Here is an 18,992-nt window from a genome sequence, read left to right as displayed (position 1 = left end):
CGAAAGTAAATTTATTATTTTAAATAGAAATAATCATATATTGTGCAGCCTGAAACATATGTATAAGTGAAATAGATGGCAACAACAGCCCCAAGGTAGAAAGGTAAAAAAAATGGACGTATAATATTGTTAGGATCTCATATGTGAAGTGGCATAATATCACTTGAAAGTAGACTGTGATAAGTCAAAGATGTATACTGCAATCCTAATGCAACCACTAAGATAACAAAACAAAGGATAATATTAAATAAGCCAATGAAAAAATAAAATGGAATAATAATATTCAATAGATAGAAAAGAAGGCAGAATATGAAGAAAAATGCAAACAGGGAATAAAGGGACATATAAACAAATAAGATAGATTTAATCTAATCATATCAAAAATTAAATATAAATGTCCTAAATACCTTGATTAACAGGAAGAAACTGGTATGTTGGATAAAAGCAAGAGTTAACTACATGCTGCCTTCAAGAAGTGCACTTAGAATATAAAAGACAAAGAAACTTAAAAGGATGACAACAGACATGTCATGCTAGCATGAACCGAAAGAAAGCCCAAGAGTTAATAACAGAAATATTAAAATTATAAAAGTAAACAGAGAATAGTACCAGAGATAAAGAAGGTCATTTTATAATGATAAAGGGATCAGTTAATGAAAAGACTAAAAAATCTTAAACAGTCATGTACTGAATGTAAGATATTTAAAATACATGAAGCTAATCATGCAAGGAAAAATAGGCATCAACAATTAAAGCTGAAGATTTCAATGCTCCTCTCAACAAATGAGAGAACAAGTAGACAGCAAAGGTATAAGGATATAAAGGATTTGACAATCAGTATCAGTGTATTTAACCTAATTAATATTTATAGCACACTTTAAGAGCAGTAGAGTACACAACTTTTTTCAAGCACATACAGAACATTTATCCAAATAGATCATATTCTGGGCCATAAAATAAGCCTCAATAAATTTTAAGCTATTCCAATAACACAAAATATATTCTCATACCACAGTGGAATTAAATAAGAAATCAATAATGCAGAAGACTCTGGATAATTGTTAAGTAGTTAGAAAGTAAATAACATACCCTTAAATGACTCATGAATCAAATAAGAAATCAAAACAAAAATCAGAATTGAAAATTTAAACACAGTGAAGGATGATATAAAACTGCTTAGAGAGAAGGTTATTGTGCTAAATAACTATACTGGAAAACTAGAAAATTCTGAAACCAGTAACCTTGGCTTCCATCTTAAACTAGAAAAAGACGACCAAAGTAACCCAAAAGTTAGTAATAATAAGGATATAATAGATATCTCAGTATAAATCAACAAGACAGAAAACAGAAAAAATTGATGAGCCATAAAAATGAAAAGCTGTTTTTTTTTGAGATCAATAAGAATGATTAACCTCCAGATGGATTGATAAATAAAATGAGAGAAAAGACAAATTATCACTATCAGGAGTGGGAGAGGGGACATCACTAGAGATCCTACAGATATTAACAGGATAAGAGGAATATTATGAATAAATTAATACCAATAAATTCTACAACTTAGACTAAGTGAACAAGTTTATTTCAAGACCTAAATTTCCAAGCTCACTTAACAAAAAAAGAGCTTGAATAGCTCTATATTACAAAAACTGAAATTGGAAGTTAAAAACTTTCTCACAAATAAAACTCCAAGTCCAGATGCTTTTACTGGTGAATTCTGCCAAACATTTAAGGAAGAAATAATACCAATTAAATATAAATATTTTCAGAAAATTGAAAAGGGTGGAATACTTCTTAGTTCATTCTGTGAAGCCACCATTACTGTAAACCCAAGATAGAAAAAGGCCAAAAAAAAAAAACCAAACTGCAAGTCAATATGCCTCATTAACATAGATATAAAATTCTAAACAAAATGTTAGCAAATTAAATTCAACAATATATTTAAAAAGCTGGCCGGGCGCGGTGACTCACGCCTGTAATCCCAGCACTTTGGGAAGCCAAGGCGGGCGGATCACGAGGTCAAGAGATCGAGACCATCTTGGTCAATATGGTGAAACCCCGTCTCTACTAAAAGTATAAAAAATTAGCTGGGCATGGTGGCACGTGCCTGTAATCCCAGCTACTCAGGAGGCTGAGGCAGGAGAATTGCCTGAACCCAGGAGGTGGAGGTTGCGGTGAGCCGAGATCGCGCCATTGCACTCCAGCCTGGGTAACAAGAGCGAAACTCCATCTCAAAAAAATAAAAATAAAAAATAAAATAAAATAAAAAGCTAACACATCATGACTAAATGACTCTTATTTCCCAGTTGCAAGGTTGGTTTAACATCTGAAAGTCAATCAAGGTATTTTATGATGTGTGGTAGATAGAAAAAGAACCCCAAAATATCTACATCAGAAAATATCACATCCCTGGAAGCTGTGAAAATAGTATGTTACATGACAAGGGAAAAAAATGCTGATGGAGGCAAGAGAGTCACATTTGGAGAAGACATGATGGTGGACACAGAGGTCAGAAGGGTGTGATTTTTGGCTTTGAAGATGAAAGGGGTTCACTCTCCAAGGAATGCTATGTGGAAAAGAAAAGGAAATGGATTCTGCCATAGAGCTTAGCTCCCGAAGAGCATAGGAAGCCCTGCCAACACTTTGCATTTCACCTACTGAGATATGTATCCGACTTCTGACTTCCAAATCATAAGATAATAAATTTGTGTTGTTGACAAACCACTAGATTTGTTATTTATTATAGCAGCAATCAGAAAAAATTATAAATCTTTTAAAAAGAAAAACCATACGATCATCTTCATACATGCAAAACCATCTTTTTGGCAAAATCCAACATCCACTCCTGATAAAATATGCATGCAAAGTAGGAATAGATATAAACTTTCTCTACCTAATAAAAGGTATCTACAAAAAAAGCCTATGGCTTACATCACACTTAATGGTAAAAAACAAAACAAAACAAAACAAAAAAAAACTAAATGCTTTCCACTTAAGATCAGGAACAAAAGAAGGATGTCTGCTATCATCATCTTTATTCAACATTGTATGGGAGGTTCTAGCCAGTGCAATCAGGCAAGAAAAAGAAATAAAAGACATCCAGAATATTTGTAGTTAAAAACTTTCTCATAGATTAGAAAAAGAGGTAGAACTATCTGTTTGATTTATACAAGATGACATAATCTGGCTCTGTTCACTCACCCTAATTATTTTGAGATTAATTCATATCATAGTATTTGTTTTTGTTGCTGAGTACTATTCCATTATGTGGATTTACCACAGTTTGCCAGGGTCATATGGTAGGGGTACATCAACTTTTAAAGAAATTGCCAAACCATTTTCCAAAGTGATTCGTACTGTTTTATATTCTCACCAGCAATGTCTGAGGGTTCCAATTTCTCCCTACACTAGCTGGCATTTGCTGTTCATCTTTTTGATGACAGTAATCCTTGTGGTGTGAAACGGTATCTCACTGTGGTTTTAATGTGCATTTTCCTAATGACTAATGATGTAGAGAAAAACATACTTTATCATCATCATCCATCCTCTTTGGTGAAGTATCTGTTCAAATAATTTGTTCATATATATTTTAAAATTTGGTTGTTTTCTTATTTGGTTTTAGAAATTCTTTATATATTCTGGGTACACATCCTTTACTTCTGGATTAGATATGTATTTGCAGAATTTTTCTCACAATTTGTAGAATATCTTTTTAAAAAAATCTAGACTTTTTTTCTGTAAGCAGTTTTAGGTTTATAGAAAAATGAGGGCAGGCATAGTTGCTTGTAGAGCCTGTAATCCCAGTAATTTGTGAGGCCCAGACAGGAGGATCACTTGAATCTGTGAGTTTGAGACCAGCCTGGGAAACATTCTGAGACCCTATCTCTACAAAAACTTGAAAAAAAAAATTAGCTGGATGTGGTAGCATTTGCCTGTAGTCTCAGCTACTCAGGAGACTGAGGTGAGAGAATCACTTGAGCCCAGGAGGTCGAGACTGTAGAGAGCTATGATCATGCCACTGCACTCCAGCCTGGGTGACAGAGTAAGACTCTGTCTGAAAAAAAAAAAAAAAAAAAAAAAAAAAAGAAAGAAAAATGAGAAGTAGAGTTCCCATAAACACTCCTCCTCCATTTCAGTTTTCTCTATTATTACAGTAATCTTTTGCATTGTATTACTCAGGATTCCCTAAAGAAAGAGAACCAATAAAACATATGTAGATATATATGAAAACATTTGTAATGGGAACTGGCTCACATGATTGTGGAGGCTGAGAAATCCCACAGTAAAGCCATGTGCAAGCAGGAGAACAAGGAAAGCCGGGGATGTAATTCAGTCTTGTCCTAAGGCCAGAGAGCCAAAGCTACTGTAAAGTCCTAGAGTCCAAAGGCCTGAGAACAGGAGCTCTAATGTCTCAGGGCAAGAAAAGTTAGGGGTCCCAGCCGTAAAAAGAGAAGATTTTTCCTTTTTACATCTTTCTGTTCTACTCAAGCCCTCAGCAGATTGGATATTGCCCACTCACATTGGTGAGCGCACATCTTCACTCAGTTGAAAGATTCAAATGTTAATCTCTTCCAGAAACACCCTTGCAGACACACCCAGAAATAATATTTTAGTAGCTATCTGTGCATCCCTTAGCTCAGTCACTTTGGCACATAAAATTAATGTGATGACATCTATAGACAATTCTATCCAATCTACAAAAAGGGGCTAGAGCTAATTAATTACTCAAGGAGGTATTTATTGAGTGCCTGTTACATGACTGGCATTGTGCTAGGCACCAAGGGTAGGAGAGAATAGGGCAGAAAGGGTATCTGTCATCATGGAGAGTTATCAAGGCATAGGCAAGCAAAACACAGATGCTGTCAAGTGATATGACAAAAATACAGCAGGATAAAGAGAGGTAAAAAGCACTTGGATGCGGTAACAGCAGTAGACAGGGTGATTGCGGGGGACTGCTCCAAAAAGGTGCAGTGTGAGCTCAGAACTGAAGATAAGATGAAGCCAGCTTTGTAAACAGGGGAAGGGAGAGGAGGAAGTGTCCGGGATGCCTGTGCTCTACCAGTGGAAGCCAAGAGTAATGTGAAAGGTAAATGGCAAATAAGAAATTGGAATGGCACGGGGCAGAATGCTGATGAAATCGATGACATCCATGTGTGGTTTTTGTTTTACATGTGATGCCAGGTGAGGAAAATAAAACAACCCTTCTTGAACTTGGAGCTGTGGAACCTTTAACTAAACTGCTCACCCATGAAGACAAAATTGTAAGAAGAAATGCTACTATGATATTTGGAATCCTGGCTTCTAATAGTAAGTATCAACTTTTAAAAATAATCAAATAATCCCATGTAATGCATTATCATTCCTTTAAATTTAACATTGAAGAATTTGTTTCAGTTTTAAACTGACTTTAATGTTCACAAAAACATGACATCAGTATAATGCAGCAAATGTGTGATTTCACTTTTTAAGGGATAATTTTAAAACAGGAAAATATATGCAAGCACATCCATGCAAAAACTCCTCTGAGTTGGTGATGTCGTCCTACAAGCTGAGAAAGCAATCATTTTCTCTTAAAATGAAAAGCAGTTTTTCTTGAGTTAGTGTGATGTAATTTGCCTGCCTATAATGTATGTTACATTTCATATGTATTTCATAGTGAACAAAACCTAAAGAGCTTTGATAAACTGATTTGGAACTGCAAACTCTATTTTGCAAAAGATAAATTTAAATGTGCATTTACCAAGGTAGGTGGATCGCCTGAGGTCAGGAATTTCAGACCTGCCTGGCCATCATGGTGAAACCCCATCTCTACTGAAAATACAAAAATTAGCCAGGCATAGTGGTGGGTGGCTGTAATCCCAGCTACTCAGGAGGCTGAGGCAGGAGAATCACTTGAACCTCGAAGGTGGAGGTTGCAGTGAGCTGGGATCGCACCACTGCACTCCAGCCTGGACGACAGAGTGAGACGGTGCCTCAAAAAAAAAAATTTTTTTAAGTGCATTTACTTCTTAAATCAGTCCTATTGCTTGGAATATTATGTCACATAATTAATATTATATTAATATATAGTATGTAACATGTAATATTAATCATATATGTACATAATTAACATTACTGTGATTAATATCAATTATGTTATATCATAATATTGTATAATTATATTAATATATAATATATAATACTAAAGAACATATTAATATAATAATGTGATTGTATAATATTAGTTAAAAGATGATATTATGTCCATTAGAATATCAGTTTGACTAAAACCATGCCAATAAAGGCAGTCTCTGACTTATTAACAGGGTATATTTTCCTTGTCATTTTCTAATGGTGGTTTTTAAGTCATCCACCAAAACCCTGTAACTTATAGTTTTTTTTTTTTTTTTTTTTTTTTTTTTTTTGGGACAGAGTCTTGCTCTGTTGCCCAGGCTGGAATGCAGTGGTACAATCTCAGCTCACTGCAATTTCTGCCTCCCATATCCAAGCAATTCTCCTGCCTCAGCTTCCCGAGTAGCTGGGATTACAGGCACACACCACCATGCCTGGCTAATTTTTGTATTTTATTAGTGGAGACAAGGTTTCACCATGTTGGCCAGGCTGATCTCGAACTCCTGACCTCGTGATCCATCCACCTTGGCCTCCCATACTGCTGGGATTACAGGCGTGAGCCCCTGTGTCCAGCCTAACTCATAATAAATTTTAAATGACACTCTTAGTAGAGACTGGATTCTAATATGAAACTTAGGCTGCTATGAATAAACACGTGCCTATCATGGCACATGGCTAAAACCATACTTTCACCCTCTTAAGATAACCTCAGCAAAACACAAGCACGGATTCTTTCCTAGTCTTCCTGCCTACGCTGCACCCTCTTTTCCCTGGATCTGGTATAATGACAGTGAGGCCTTATTCCACGTCCAGCAGGGACTGTGGTGTGAGTATGTTCAGGGACAGTTATGAGTGGAAGTTGGGAAGAGAAGTGGAAGGGCGGTTCTGTGTGGCATCTGTGCCATTACAACCTCAGCTACAGAGACTGTGTTTGCCGGTAGCTGCGGTAACAGAAGCTGTTGGGGCTCTGTGCATCCTTAGTGGAAGGATGTGACTTTTCAAGCTCTGATGGTGGCTGTGCCTAAGGCAGAGGCCTGGGAGTGTTTCCAGAGATGGCAGCAGAATGAGGACAGTCAAGGTGGAGTGCATGTCCCACCAGCTTAGACTATGCTAACAATACTAGTTAACACAAAGCACTGACAAGGGGTCAGGCACTATACTAAGTGCTATTGATATATTAAATCATTTAATCCTAACAGCCTTGTGAGGTAGGTACTATTATTTCCTTTACATCTGAGGCAACAGAGGCATAGAGAAGGGAAATAAGGCAGTACTCAACTGAATTATGGACCTTCCTAAATTTATCACAAGGATTACCTGTGTAATAATGCTATATTAGTGTCATATTGAATGCTTAACCAAAAACAAAAAAAGGAAAATTGTAACAAAAAAATGGAAGGGTTTTGATTTCTTATGTTTTATTCTGTTTACAGACCATGGAATTTGAGAAACAAAAATATTTTGTGGCCAGGCATGGTGGCTCATGCCTGTAATTCCAGCGCTTTGGGAGGCTGAGGTGGGAGGATTGCTTGAGCCCAGGAGACTGAGTCTGCAGGGAGCCGTGATCACACCACTGCACTCCAGCCTGAGTGACAGCAAAACCCTGTCTCCAAACGAAAACACACACACACAAACTTTGTAATACCTCTTATGAGGTTAGAGCACAGCACGTAGGCACATCTGTCTAGCTTTAATTAGGCTGACAAAAAATAGTATAAAAATGTACTTTATGAAAGTCAATATACTTACTTTTAAGCATTTTTGACATTTCTAATAATCAAATTGGATGTAAGAAACCAAGATGTATTAATTGAAATAGGTTGGGTAATTCTTATTTGCACTCTGTACAAGATTAAAGTCAAAATTTAAAAATACCCTCCCAGCAACACACCTAAAAAGATTACTAATATATAATAAATAAATGTAGGGCACAGCGACTCAACTCTTTGGATGTGCATTCCAGGCACATTCTGCACTTTCATGGTTATTGTTTCTAGTGTCTTAGAAGGAAGTACAGCTCATGATTGAGGAGTACAAGCAGGCTAGAGAATGTGTGCGGTTAGCCCCACTTGAGCATGAAACCTGCCCCACCACTTGCTGTGAGGTTTGGAGCCTCAATTTCCTTATCTGTAAAATCAGATCATCTTACCTGTCTCATAAGGGACTGTTCAGTAGATATTGCCATTATAGTTATTATTATTTTGAGACAGGATCTCACTCTGTTGCCCAGGCTGGAGTGCAGTGGCATGATCTTGGCTCATTGCAACCTCTACTTCCCAGCTTCAAGGGATTCTCCTGCCTCAGCTTCCTAAGTAGATGGGATTACAGGTGCAAGCCACCACACATGGCGAATTTTTGTATTTTTAGTAGAGTTGCCATGTTGACCAGGCTGGTCTCCAACTCCTGACCTCAAGTGATTCACCTGCCTTGGCCTCCCAAAATGCTGGGATTACAGGCGTAAGTCACTGCACCCAGTCTATTAGTATTAATAATAAACATCAATATTCTGTTTCTTCCTTTGCAGATGATGTTAAAAAATTGTTAAGGGAGTTAGACGTCATGAATTCTGTCATTGCTCAGCTTGCTCCAGAAGGTAACTTTGCATTCTATGTCTGTTTTTAAAAATAGAATTTTTTTTACACTTGATTAAACTATATATTGAAAATCATTCATGAAATATTGTTATTGAAATCTCTCAAACCACAGGTCAATTTTGAGTTTGTAAAAAGGGTGAGCTGTAAGCAAGATACAATTTGTGGAGCTTTGGTTTCCAAGGCGTATTTTAAGGTAGTGGTTGCATAATAAGCAGTTGGCATACTTGTATTATTTATTTTTGATACACAGAAGAAGTAGTTATCCATGAGTTTGCTAGTCTTTGTCTAGCAAACATGTCAGCAGAGTACACCGGGAAAGTGCAAATATTTGAACATGGGGGATTAGAGCCGCTCATCAGACTACTGAGTAGCCCAGACCCAGATGTAAAGAAGAATTCCATGGAATGCATTTACAACTTGGTGCAGGTAAGATTAATTTCTAAGAAGTATTCTCATGAAAGCCAATTTTAGATTTTCCCATTAAAAAGAGAAAAAACGCTTTTTAAAAAAACTCACCAGTTATGCATCATTAGATATTCTTGTTACTGGTTAGTATTTATTATTCAGAGAAAAAATAACGGAAGCGATGTAGATATCTTTCAGTTTTCACGTTTGTTAAGTATTTGTCTCCCATGAAGAAGTATTTGGAAATATATTTCTATTTTTAAAGAATAGAATGGCATGCAAATAAAATGTACTTCTTCTGAAACAGGAAATCTAATATGGGGAACCCGGGCAGTTACTATTGATTGAACCCTGGTGCTCTAAGCATATTGGATGTTAATATGTACCCTACACAATGTACTGAGATGTTGATTTAGTCTTACTTGTTGCCAAAAATCTAATAATTTGAGTATGCAGAATAGAATTCATTATCCACAATAGCAAGATAGATGCTACCTCACTGTGATGCTTTCCTTTGTAATGGAAAGAAACTGCCATCCTTCCCCTTCCCTTCAGTCCTGTCCTTTGCACCCCCACTCGGGAACACAGAACACACACACACCCTCATGCACACAGGTCAGCTTCCTGACACTTTGAACAGCCTTCTCTACTGCTTAGATTCCTTAACAATTAGCACGCACATGTGATTAGCTTTACATCAGCTGAAAATGGAAAGACACAAATTTTAAATGGCCATTAAGAGAGTAGGAAATACCAAAATGAGAGTGAAGAGGAGGATTAATGGAGAGGCAACATATCCAGGCAGAGAGAGACAAATGGGCTCATATCAAAAGGCAGCAAAAGCAAAATTCCTGACCCAGCATGTTTTTGCTACTCACTGGTTTCACCCTCACTCCTCCCTCCCTAAAAGGCACCCTAAACAGGAAGTTTAGCCCCTTTTTTCCCTTCTCCAGTCACGTGGGCTTTACCTCCTTTGATGAAGTATTTCTCTAAGTGTGTTTGTGTTTTAAATCCCAAGACTCCTTAGAGCTATATTTCCCTATTGTTTTAATCAAGCAGAAATGAAAATCATCATCTCCACAATTCTTAACAGCAGTACCGGCTAAAAACTGTGTATTAGTTTCCTAGAGCTGCTGTAACAAAGAACTACAAACTAGGTGGCTTCATACTAGAGACAGTCACAGTTCTGGAGACCAGAAGTCCAAAATCAAGGTGTCGGCAGGGCCATGCCCCCACCGAGACCAGATCAAATGCTTTCTTTCCTCTTCCCAGCTTTGGGTGGTGGCCATCCATCAAAGGATGGAATAAGTCCCTTGGCTTATGGCTGCATCCCAGTAAGCTCTCCCTCTGTCATTTTTTTCTCCTAAGGACATCAATTGTACAAGGTTACTACTAAGGGCCCACTTTACTCCAGAATGACCTCATCATAACCAATTACATCTTCAGTGACCCTGTTTTCATAAAGATCACATTAACAAGTACTGGGGTTAGGGCTTCAACATATATTTTGGGGGGACACAATTCAACCCATGACAAAAAGCAGCTTACAATTTTGTGTCTAAAGGAAGCTCCATATTAAAGATCAATAAAAGGATGGACAGGAGAAAGCTAAGCTTTAATTGGAGCCTTTTCCACCTTTAGTTCCATTTTATATTTATCATGTTTTGATTAAAGGTGTCATGTCTTAACAGAGTTTGGGAGCTTTCCATGGCTTCATGGCTTGTTTTCATAACCACCCACTTTTTCACTCACCAAAATCATAGACATATAGGCACAACAACTGTCTAGATTATAATGACCCCTTGATTGTGTAAATGTTTTTAAAAAAGGTCGTGTATCTGAATAAAGCTGCTGTAAATTTGTATGCAAAGAGCTTGTCAACAGTACTGCATGCTAATTGGTATTTCATAAACAGTCCATTTGAATGAGATAAGAAATCAATGCCATAATTTCATTTTATTACTATTTAAAGAAGTATATCCAAGTGTGAAAAGAATTTCATTATGCATAGATTTTATAATGCTGTTTAATCGAAATTTGCTGCATAATAATAGATACTACAAAAGTCATAGATGTTTATTTTCTGTTGTAAATAATGTGTACATATTACAGTTAAACATTTTGGTGATGCCAATTTAAAGATTTCTCATTTTTGAGTTATTTTGGAAGGGAATTTGGAATAAAAGATGACAAAATTATAACTTATGCTCTTTTGTTAGAAAACGGAATTTCCCTGTTCTTAAGAATGTATTTTGCTTAAAATTTTATTTTTTTGATCATTTGTATTTTGTGGCAGGATTTTCAGTGTCGAACTACACTTCAAGAACTAAATGCAATACCTCCTATCTTAGATCTCTTGAAGTCAGAATATCCAGTTATTCAGTTGTTGGCTCTCAAAACCTTAGGTGTTATTACAAATGACAAAGAGTCTCGAACAATGCTAAGAGACCATCAAGGCTTGGACCATCTTATTAAGATCCTAGAAACTAAGGTATTTAATTTCATTCATCTGCCTTTCTATTAGGAAATGTATCTCTCCCAAATGTTCAAAAATGAAATTTTATTCTATTTAACATGTATTAGGTGTAATGGATTAATTTGCTTATTGCTATAGAAAGTTTATTGGCTTGCTTAAATCAGGCTAATTGTAGAGGCCCATTGGAACTGATTTTAAAAGTCTTCTGGTTTAGCACACTTAAGATGCTTAAATTCTTGTCTATGATCTTCCTCTTGATTTCCTGAAACACCTGGGGTGAGTCTTTTAACCTGCATTATGGTTTTCTCTAGGATAAAGCAAGAAGCATAATTTTCCTCCCATACACATACATTTTGATAATATTGGAGCTAAATGCTCATGGTTGCTAGTAAGCTCCTTAGGAATTAATTAAACTTTAAGAATACTTGTGCCTTCTAGGATCTCCTGATTATAAAACCTCATCTAGCAGTTTATTGAATGCCATTTAATTGACTTGAGAGATTCAGATAGCTTCCAAACATGTCCAGTGTCTTTTGCCACTAATTCTTTATTGAAATAGTAATAAACAGATTTCAGATCCAGTGCCCCTACTTTAATCTCTTGAGAACACACTGTCATGAGAACAGCATGAAGGAACTGCCCTGATGATTCAGTCGCCTCCCATCAGGTCCCTCCCATTGACACATGGGGATTATGTTACTTAATTTGCCCTGGGGATCACAATTTGAGATGAGATTTGGGTGGGGATACAGAGCCAAACCATACCAATGGGTTTGTGTTGGAGGAGGGGTGGGTGGGTAGTTGTTTTAAAGAATTGGCTCACATACTTTTGGAGGCTTGGCAAGTCCAAAATCTACAGGTTAGGCAAGTAGGCTAAAGACTCAGAAAAGTGTATAGTTTGAGTCCAGGGGTGGTCTGCTGGCAGGATTCCCTCTGTGGCCAGGTAGATCAATCCTTTTCTATTAAGACCTACAAATGATTAGGTGAGGCCACTCACATCATGGAGGGTAATCTACTTTACTCAAAGTCTACAGTTAAATATTAATCTCATGAAAAAACACTTTCACAGAAACTAGAATATTTGACCAAATATCTGGGTACTGTGGCCTGACAAAAATTCATTATCAAGTTCTCTCCTTGTCAAATTGGCACCAATATACATCTTAAATCACATTGATCTTCGAATTAAGACAATGATGAGATCATACTTTCACCTAACATGATACAACTATCCCATATACAACCAAATATTTCCCAGTGCTTACCCCAGAAGAGGATGCAGCAACCTTGGGTGATGTTTACCCTTCCTGGACCCACAAGTCCAGGCTATAGAAGAAATGGCACCATATGGTAGACACTGATTCAGAGCATATACAGCATTCTGGAGAACCTTGCTCCAGCCCTGCAAGGTCCTGCCACCTAGCTGGTGCTGTAACTAGTCTTTAAAAGGTCATTCTATCAAGCCAGCTGCTTAAGGATGGTGGGAACATGGTCAAACCAGTGAATTCCATGAACACTGGCCACAATGTATTTGCTGTGAAGTGAGTTCCTTCCATTCATGATGGATTATCCTTTCTGAGCATTTCTCAGTTTTGGGATTTCCCCCCTTTACATTTCTAACTATTTAGTTAAGGCTGAAGTTTGCCATAGCTTTGGGGATTCAGCCGATTTCCTCAGGCAAGATAGCCACACACTTACAACATTTCCCTCTTACAGTCACAAATTATTTTAAAGTATCTATTTTCATCAGTTTCGGTCTTGCTTTTTCAAAAAATGTTTACTCCAGATTTCAAAAGTTTTTGGTGGAAGACTATATGCGCAACTTCACTGACTACCATTTTTGGAAGTTCTCTTCCTAGCATTACATTTTATCCATAAAACATTTTGGATTAAGGGAAAGGAGAAAAGACAGGGCACATAGCCAGGAAGGGTGATGTTACTTTGATAAGCAGAACTCCTGTTCTCTGGGGCCTCTGTCTCAACAGAATTAATTACATTGTGTTCTGACTGACTTCATTTCCTCTTGTAGTCAAATATGGGAAGTGTACATTTCTTTTAGTACAACATTCTAAAGTTGCATTTGCTTTCATTATTAGGAATTGATTGACCTTCATATAGAGGCACTTGCAGTGATAGCCAACTGCCTCGAAGACATGGATACTATAGTGCAGATTCAGCAGACAGGGGGTCTTAAAAAACTCCTGTCATTTGCAGAAAACTCTACAATTCCTGATATTCAGAAGAATGCAGCCAAAGCCATTACTAAAGCAGCTTATGATCGTATGTCTTATTGTACTTTACTTTATTTATTTGGAGACCAGGTCTCACTCTGTCTCTCAGGCTGGAGTGCAGTGCCATGATCACAGCTCACTGCAGCCTCAACCTCTCCAGCTCAAGTGATACTTCCACCTCAGCCTTCCTGGTAGCTGAGACTACAGGCATGCACCACCATGCCTGGCTAATTTTTGTATTTTTATGTAGAGACAGGGTTTTGCTATGTTGCCCAAGCTAGTCTAGAACTCCTGGGCTCAAGCAATCTGTCCACCTTGACTGAGTCACAGGCATAAGCCACCATACCCCAAAATGTTTTATTTTATATAAACTAAGCACATGTAATTCCTCTTGTAGTCTTAATTTTGATTAGTACTAACAAACACTAGCGTATTTGTCTGCTTTTTAAAAAACAATTTAAGGCTGGGTGCAGTGGCTCACACCTGTAATCCCAGCACTTTGGGAGGCCAAGGCAGGTGCATTACCTGAGGTCGGGTGTTCGAGACCAGCCTGACCAACATGGTGAAACTTCCTCTCTACTAAAAATCCAAAATCAGCCAAGTGTGGTGGCGCATGCCTGTAGTCCCAGCTACTTGGGAGGCTGAGGCAGAAGAATCATTTGAACCTGGGAGGCAGAGGTTGTAGTCAGCCGAGATTGCACAACTGCACTCCAGCCTGGGGAATAAGAGGAAAATTTTATCTCAAAAAAAAAAAAAAAAAAATTGAGAATAGTGCTATATTTACTACTTAAGGCCAAATTCATCTCACTTCCAATGAGTTAAAGTAGAGCTTTGTCAAGGATATGAAGAATGCAATATGATTTCATTATCATCCTGTTTTTTTAAAAAACAATTCATTTCTATATTAAGTTCTAAGCCTTCATTTTGCTTGAATTTGAAATTGTATAGAATGCATGCATTGTCTGTGAACCCGAAAGCATTGTTTGAAGAAATCCACATTCACAATAATATCTATAAAGTAATTTTTAAGTTTCAGCTGGAGTCTAGTAGTACCATGTTACATAGCTGTGAAAAGTAATATGCTCATCCTATATACATAATACAATTTGCATTTCAGTGACAAGTTATGTTGACATAAATCTGTAAAATATGAGAGATTAATTATATAACAAGCACAGAAGATGAAATGATAGTTTTAATTTATGTATATTTGGAGTCTTATTTAATAAAAGATGTGATTTTATTTTTCCCCTTCTGTACCACTACTGTTTTAAATGATGACAGCATTGACTATTTTAAGTGATTTATATTCTAAACACATATACTCACCTCTGCATATCTATCTACCTGTCTATCTGTGTATATACTATGGGAAACACTTCCTTTTCAGCACATACTGGATGTCTTCAAGACAAAGCTTTAATGCAGTAAGCAGGATTTCACTATCCAATATGTAGTGTATATAGAGGGGCCTCATGAGTTACATTATAAATTCCTATTTGAGAGACTGCTTGTGAAACCAAAGTTTTTTAATATTGGCAAAAGACAGTTTCTCCAGTATTCTGTCAAATGGAACTTATACATTATCATAGCTGGTCAGTTCTATTTTCCTTCTATCCCAGTCCTTTGTAGCTAATTGAAACCCAAAGAGAAGTAAAATGCTAAGACATGGACAATGTCAATCCTAAAATGTTTGCATATCTCCACGTCTCTCTGAAGAGTATTATATGTATCAAATGTGGCTGGGTCATTCTAAGTCTGTTCTAACTCATTTTGAGGTGGTCAGTTTGATGATCCATTATATGCCATAGTACCGAAAAGTACACTGAACAGAGTTGCTGGTACTGGAATTCCACTATTGGCATTGCAATGACCTACTCCTGTGATTTTTGAGTGAATTACAAACTTTCCAGAACAATGTATAAATTCATTTGCTCATGATTTATTATTAAGTCCTCACCCAGAACAGGGAAGTCTCACCCAGAACAGAAAAGTAAACAGGCAATCACAACGCAGTGCTCAAAGTGATTAACGATGGAAACACAGGATCACCCAGGAAGGCTCCAAGCACAGACCTGGATCAGATAAATCTTTCTGGAATCAGTGAGCTAGGACCTAGAGTAAGTAAGAGAAACTGACTGGTCAAAGAAGGTTCAGCTGGGATGGAGCAGGAGAAGTCATTCTCTAAGGAACAATGTGTATAAAGGCCAGAGGAGGGACAACATGGTAAGTTCCAGAACTAAAAGCCTTCAGAACGGCTAATGACCAGAATGTCACAGAACACTGAGCGCTCAGGCTGCAGACACAGTGAGGAGTCCAGTGCTCATTGACATTATAAGCGCAGTTAAGGACTTTGGACTTTATTTTAATGCCAACAAAGAGCCATCAAAGTTACTCAGAGAAGGGAGGAAACCTCACAGATTTTCACTTTTTAAAGAAAGTGAACTCCTGTTGCAAAGTGGAGAAGAGATTAGAAGTGTTCAGGACCAGACACAGAAGACCAATAGGGCGGTTGCTGTAGTAATCTAGGTGAGCTGTGAAGGTGCCCTGAAACAGAGATGTGGTGCTCAGGATGGGCTCAAGGTACTCTGGAAGGAGAAGCACCAGCACATGTGTGTTTGTTGAATGACTATGTTGGTTGAGAGAGGAAGAAGGCAATATGAAGCATGAGGCCAGGTTTCTGGCTTAGACAGCTGGTAATAAAATGGTGCCGCCTACAGAAATGGAGAACCCAAGAAAGGGAGCAGTTTTGCTGGAAGAAAAGGAAATCAATTCCATTCTTGCTTTTTAAATTGTGGTGAAATGCAAGTAACATGAAATTTACCAACTTCATCATTTTTAAGTGTACAGTTCAGTGGCATTAAATGTATTCACATTTTTGTGGTGGTGTCCATCCACTGAAATCTTTGCATCTAGCAAAAGTAAAAGTACACCAATTAAACAATAATTCCTACTTCTTCACACTCACTCCTAGCAACCACCATTCTACTTTCTGTCTGAATTTCACGACCCTAGATCCTTCACATACGTGGATTCATACAGTATTTGTGCTTCTGCAAATGCATAGCACTTAGCATGATGTCCTCAAGGTTCATTCAAGTTGTAGCATGTGTCAGAATTTCCTTCCTTCCTAAAGCCAGAGAATATTCCATTGTCTGTATAGACTACATTCTGTTTATCCTTTCAAACATGGATGGACAGTGGTTTGCATCTGCCTTTTGGTTAATGTGAATAATGCTGCTAAGAATGTGGGTATACAGATACCTCTTTGAGTCCCTGGTTTCAACTATTTTGGGTTATACCTAGAAGTGGAATTAGTGAATCATATGGTAATTATATTTTTAATTCTAATTGTAATCTTTTTTGAGACACAGTCTCACTCTGTCACCCAGGCTGGAGTGCAGTGGTACAATCTTGGCTCATTGCAACCTCCACCTCCCTGGTTCAAGTGATTCTCCTGCCTCAGCCTCTCGCATAGCTGGGACTACAGGCACGCACTACCATGCCTGGCTAATTTTTTATTTTTAGTAGGGACGGGGTTTCACCATGTTAGCCAGGCTGGTCTTGAATTCCTGATCTCAGGCAGTCCGCCCACCTTGCCCTCTCAAAGTGCTGAGATTACAGACGTGAGCCACCACTCCTGGCCCAAAGCCTCTCTTTAAACAATCACTTTGTCATGACATTCAATTTTAACTACATATATCATTTAGAGTTATACGCATATTGAGTCTGTTTCAGTGTGTGCTGTCAACTTCTCCTAGTTAAGTTTACCTGTCCTTATTTTATTTTTGATTCATTTCTAAAATTAACCAGAATATATTTTTTCAGCTAAAAAATTTTTTTAAGGCATATCCAATAGTGATGTGCTTTGAGACCTTACCTGTGAATAGGTTTTTGGCCTTCAAACATATATGACCATTTAACTGGGTTTGGAATTGTTGTATAATATTTCTCCTTAAATATCTATGAAGCTTGCTTTTGTAGAGTTCAAGCCTGATTTCCATTATCTTGCATATGTGACTTTTTTCCTATATTAAGGTAGAATTTTTTATTCTGAGTTTGAAAATTTTGCCAAAATGTATCTAAGTCCCCTTCTCCACTGTCTTTACTACACAGGCAGCTTTTGATCTCTAGAGTCATGGTTTTTTCCCTTAATTCAGGAAGCTAGTGTTTTCTAATCTACTGTGGATTCTTGTTTTTGTTTCATTTAATTTTTCCCCATGAATACTTATTTTTAGACAATCTCTGTTCTCCTTCTATGCAGTGTTTCATAATTTCGGTTTTTAATGCTCATCATGGAATGCAGAGGCCTCTGCCTGGGCCTGTTTTAATAAATAGAGGAAGCCTACAGGGTGCCCTTTGCCTGTTTTCCCATCAATTGAGAGGACAAGGTACTCCTGTAGCCCAATTTTGGCTGACAAGGAGACTTTCCTGTAATGCGGCATTGCAATGCCAGAGTTCTACCTTCTCCCGATCTCAGTGGTTTATGTAAGAGGAAGGTGATCTAAGTTCAGAGATTTCTGGAGGCCCTTCACTGTCTGTGGCCTGGGTTACTTGTGGAAATCTCTTTCTTCCTCTCTTGCCCTTGCTCCAGGGTCCTCTTTTGCTCCTTTTTCCCCTCAATCATCCTCTTTGACAGATCAGTCCGTTCAAAACAGCCCCATGTCTTCATCTCATCTCCATCATGTCACCTGCTGCACCTGACTTCCGTTGCCACCATTCTGCCAAAACAGTCTTTGTAGAATTTGACCTCTCAGCTCCTAAATCCTGCAGAGGCATTTTCAGTCCTTTTTAACTTGACCTCTGGGTGGGAGTCCACACTGTTGATTTCCCCCTCCTCCTCTAAACTTTTATTCCTTAGTTTCCAAAACACCCCTCTCTCCTGATTGTTCTCCTGATCACCAGACCAGCCTTCACCTTTACCGCTTTCCTCTGCTTATTTCAATACTAATCTTGCCTTCCTGCTTTCTGTCTTGTTCTCTTGAAAATCTTCCTGAGCACTCTCACTTATGACTAATGTTTCAGCTGCCTCCTTATTTGCTTATGAATCCCAAATCTGTTTCTAATTCTGACCTGTCTTCTAAATTCCTGCCTGTCTTCCTGATGGCTTCCAAGCACATCCAACTACACTGCCCACACTTTACTTTGGAGAGTGTTAAGTTTTTTTTTTGAGAATCT

General features: G+C 37.8%; 1 protein-coding gene across 1 annotated transcript in view; it reads left to right on the top strand.

Moving 5' to 3' along the window:
* ARMC3 (armadillo repeat containing 3) overlaps positions 1–18,992 on the top strand; it is a 101,289-nt gene that overhangs the window by 19,893 nt on the left and 62,404 nt on the right. Inside the window, exons 4-8 of the mRNA XM_003930665.4 lie at positions 5,179–5,304; positions 8,633–8,701; positions 8,953–9,128; positions 11,404–11,598; positions 13,680–13,863. Coding sequence (XP_003930714.3) covers positions 5,179–5,304; positions 8,633–8,701; positions 8,953–9,128; positions 11,404–11,598; positions 13,680–13,863 — 750 coding nt within the window. The remainder of the gene's footprint in view (positions 1–5,178; positions 5,305–8,632; positions 8,702–8,952; positions 9,129–11,403; positions 11,599–13,679; positions 13,864–18,992) is intronic.

The sequence above is a fragment of the Saimiri boliviensis genome, chromosome 8, assembly GCF_048565385.1.
Source record: "Saimiri boliviensis isolate mSaiBol1 chromosome 8, mSaiBol1.pri, whole genome shotgun sequence".
Classification (NCBI taxonomy): domain Eukaryota; kingdom Metazoa; phylum Chordata; class Mammalia; order Primates; family Cebidae; genus Saimiri; species Saimiri boliviensis.
This window is presented reverse-complemented; position numbering and strand designations above follow the sequence as displayed.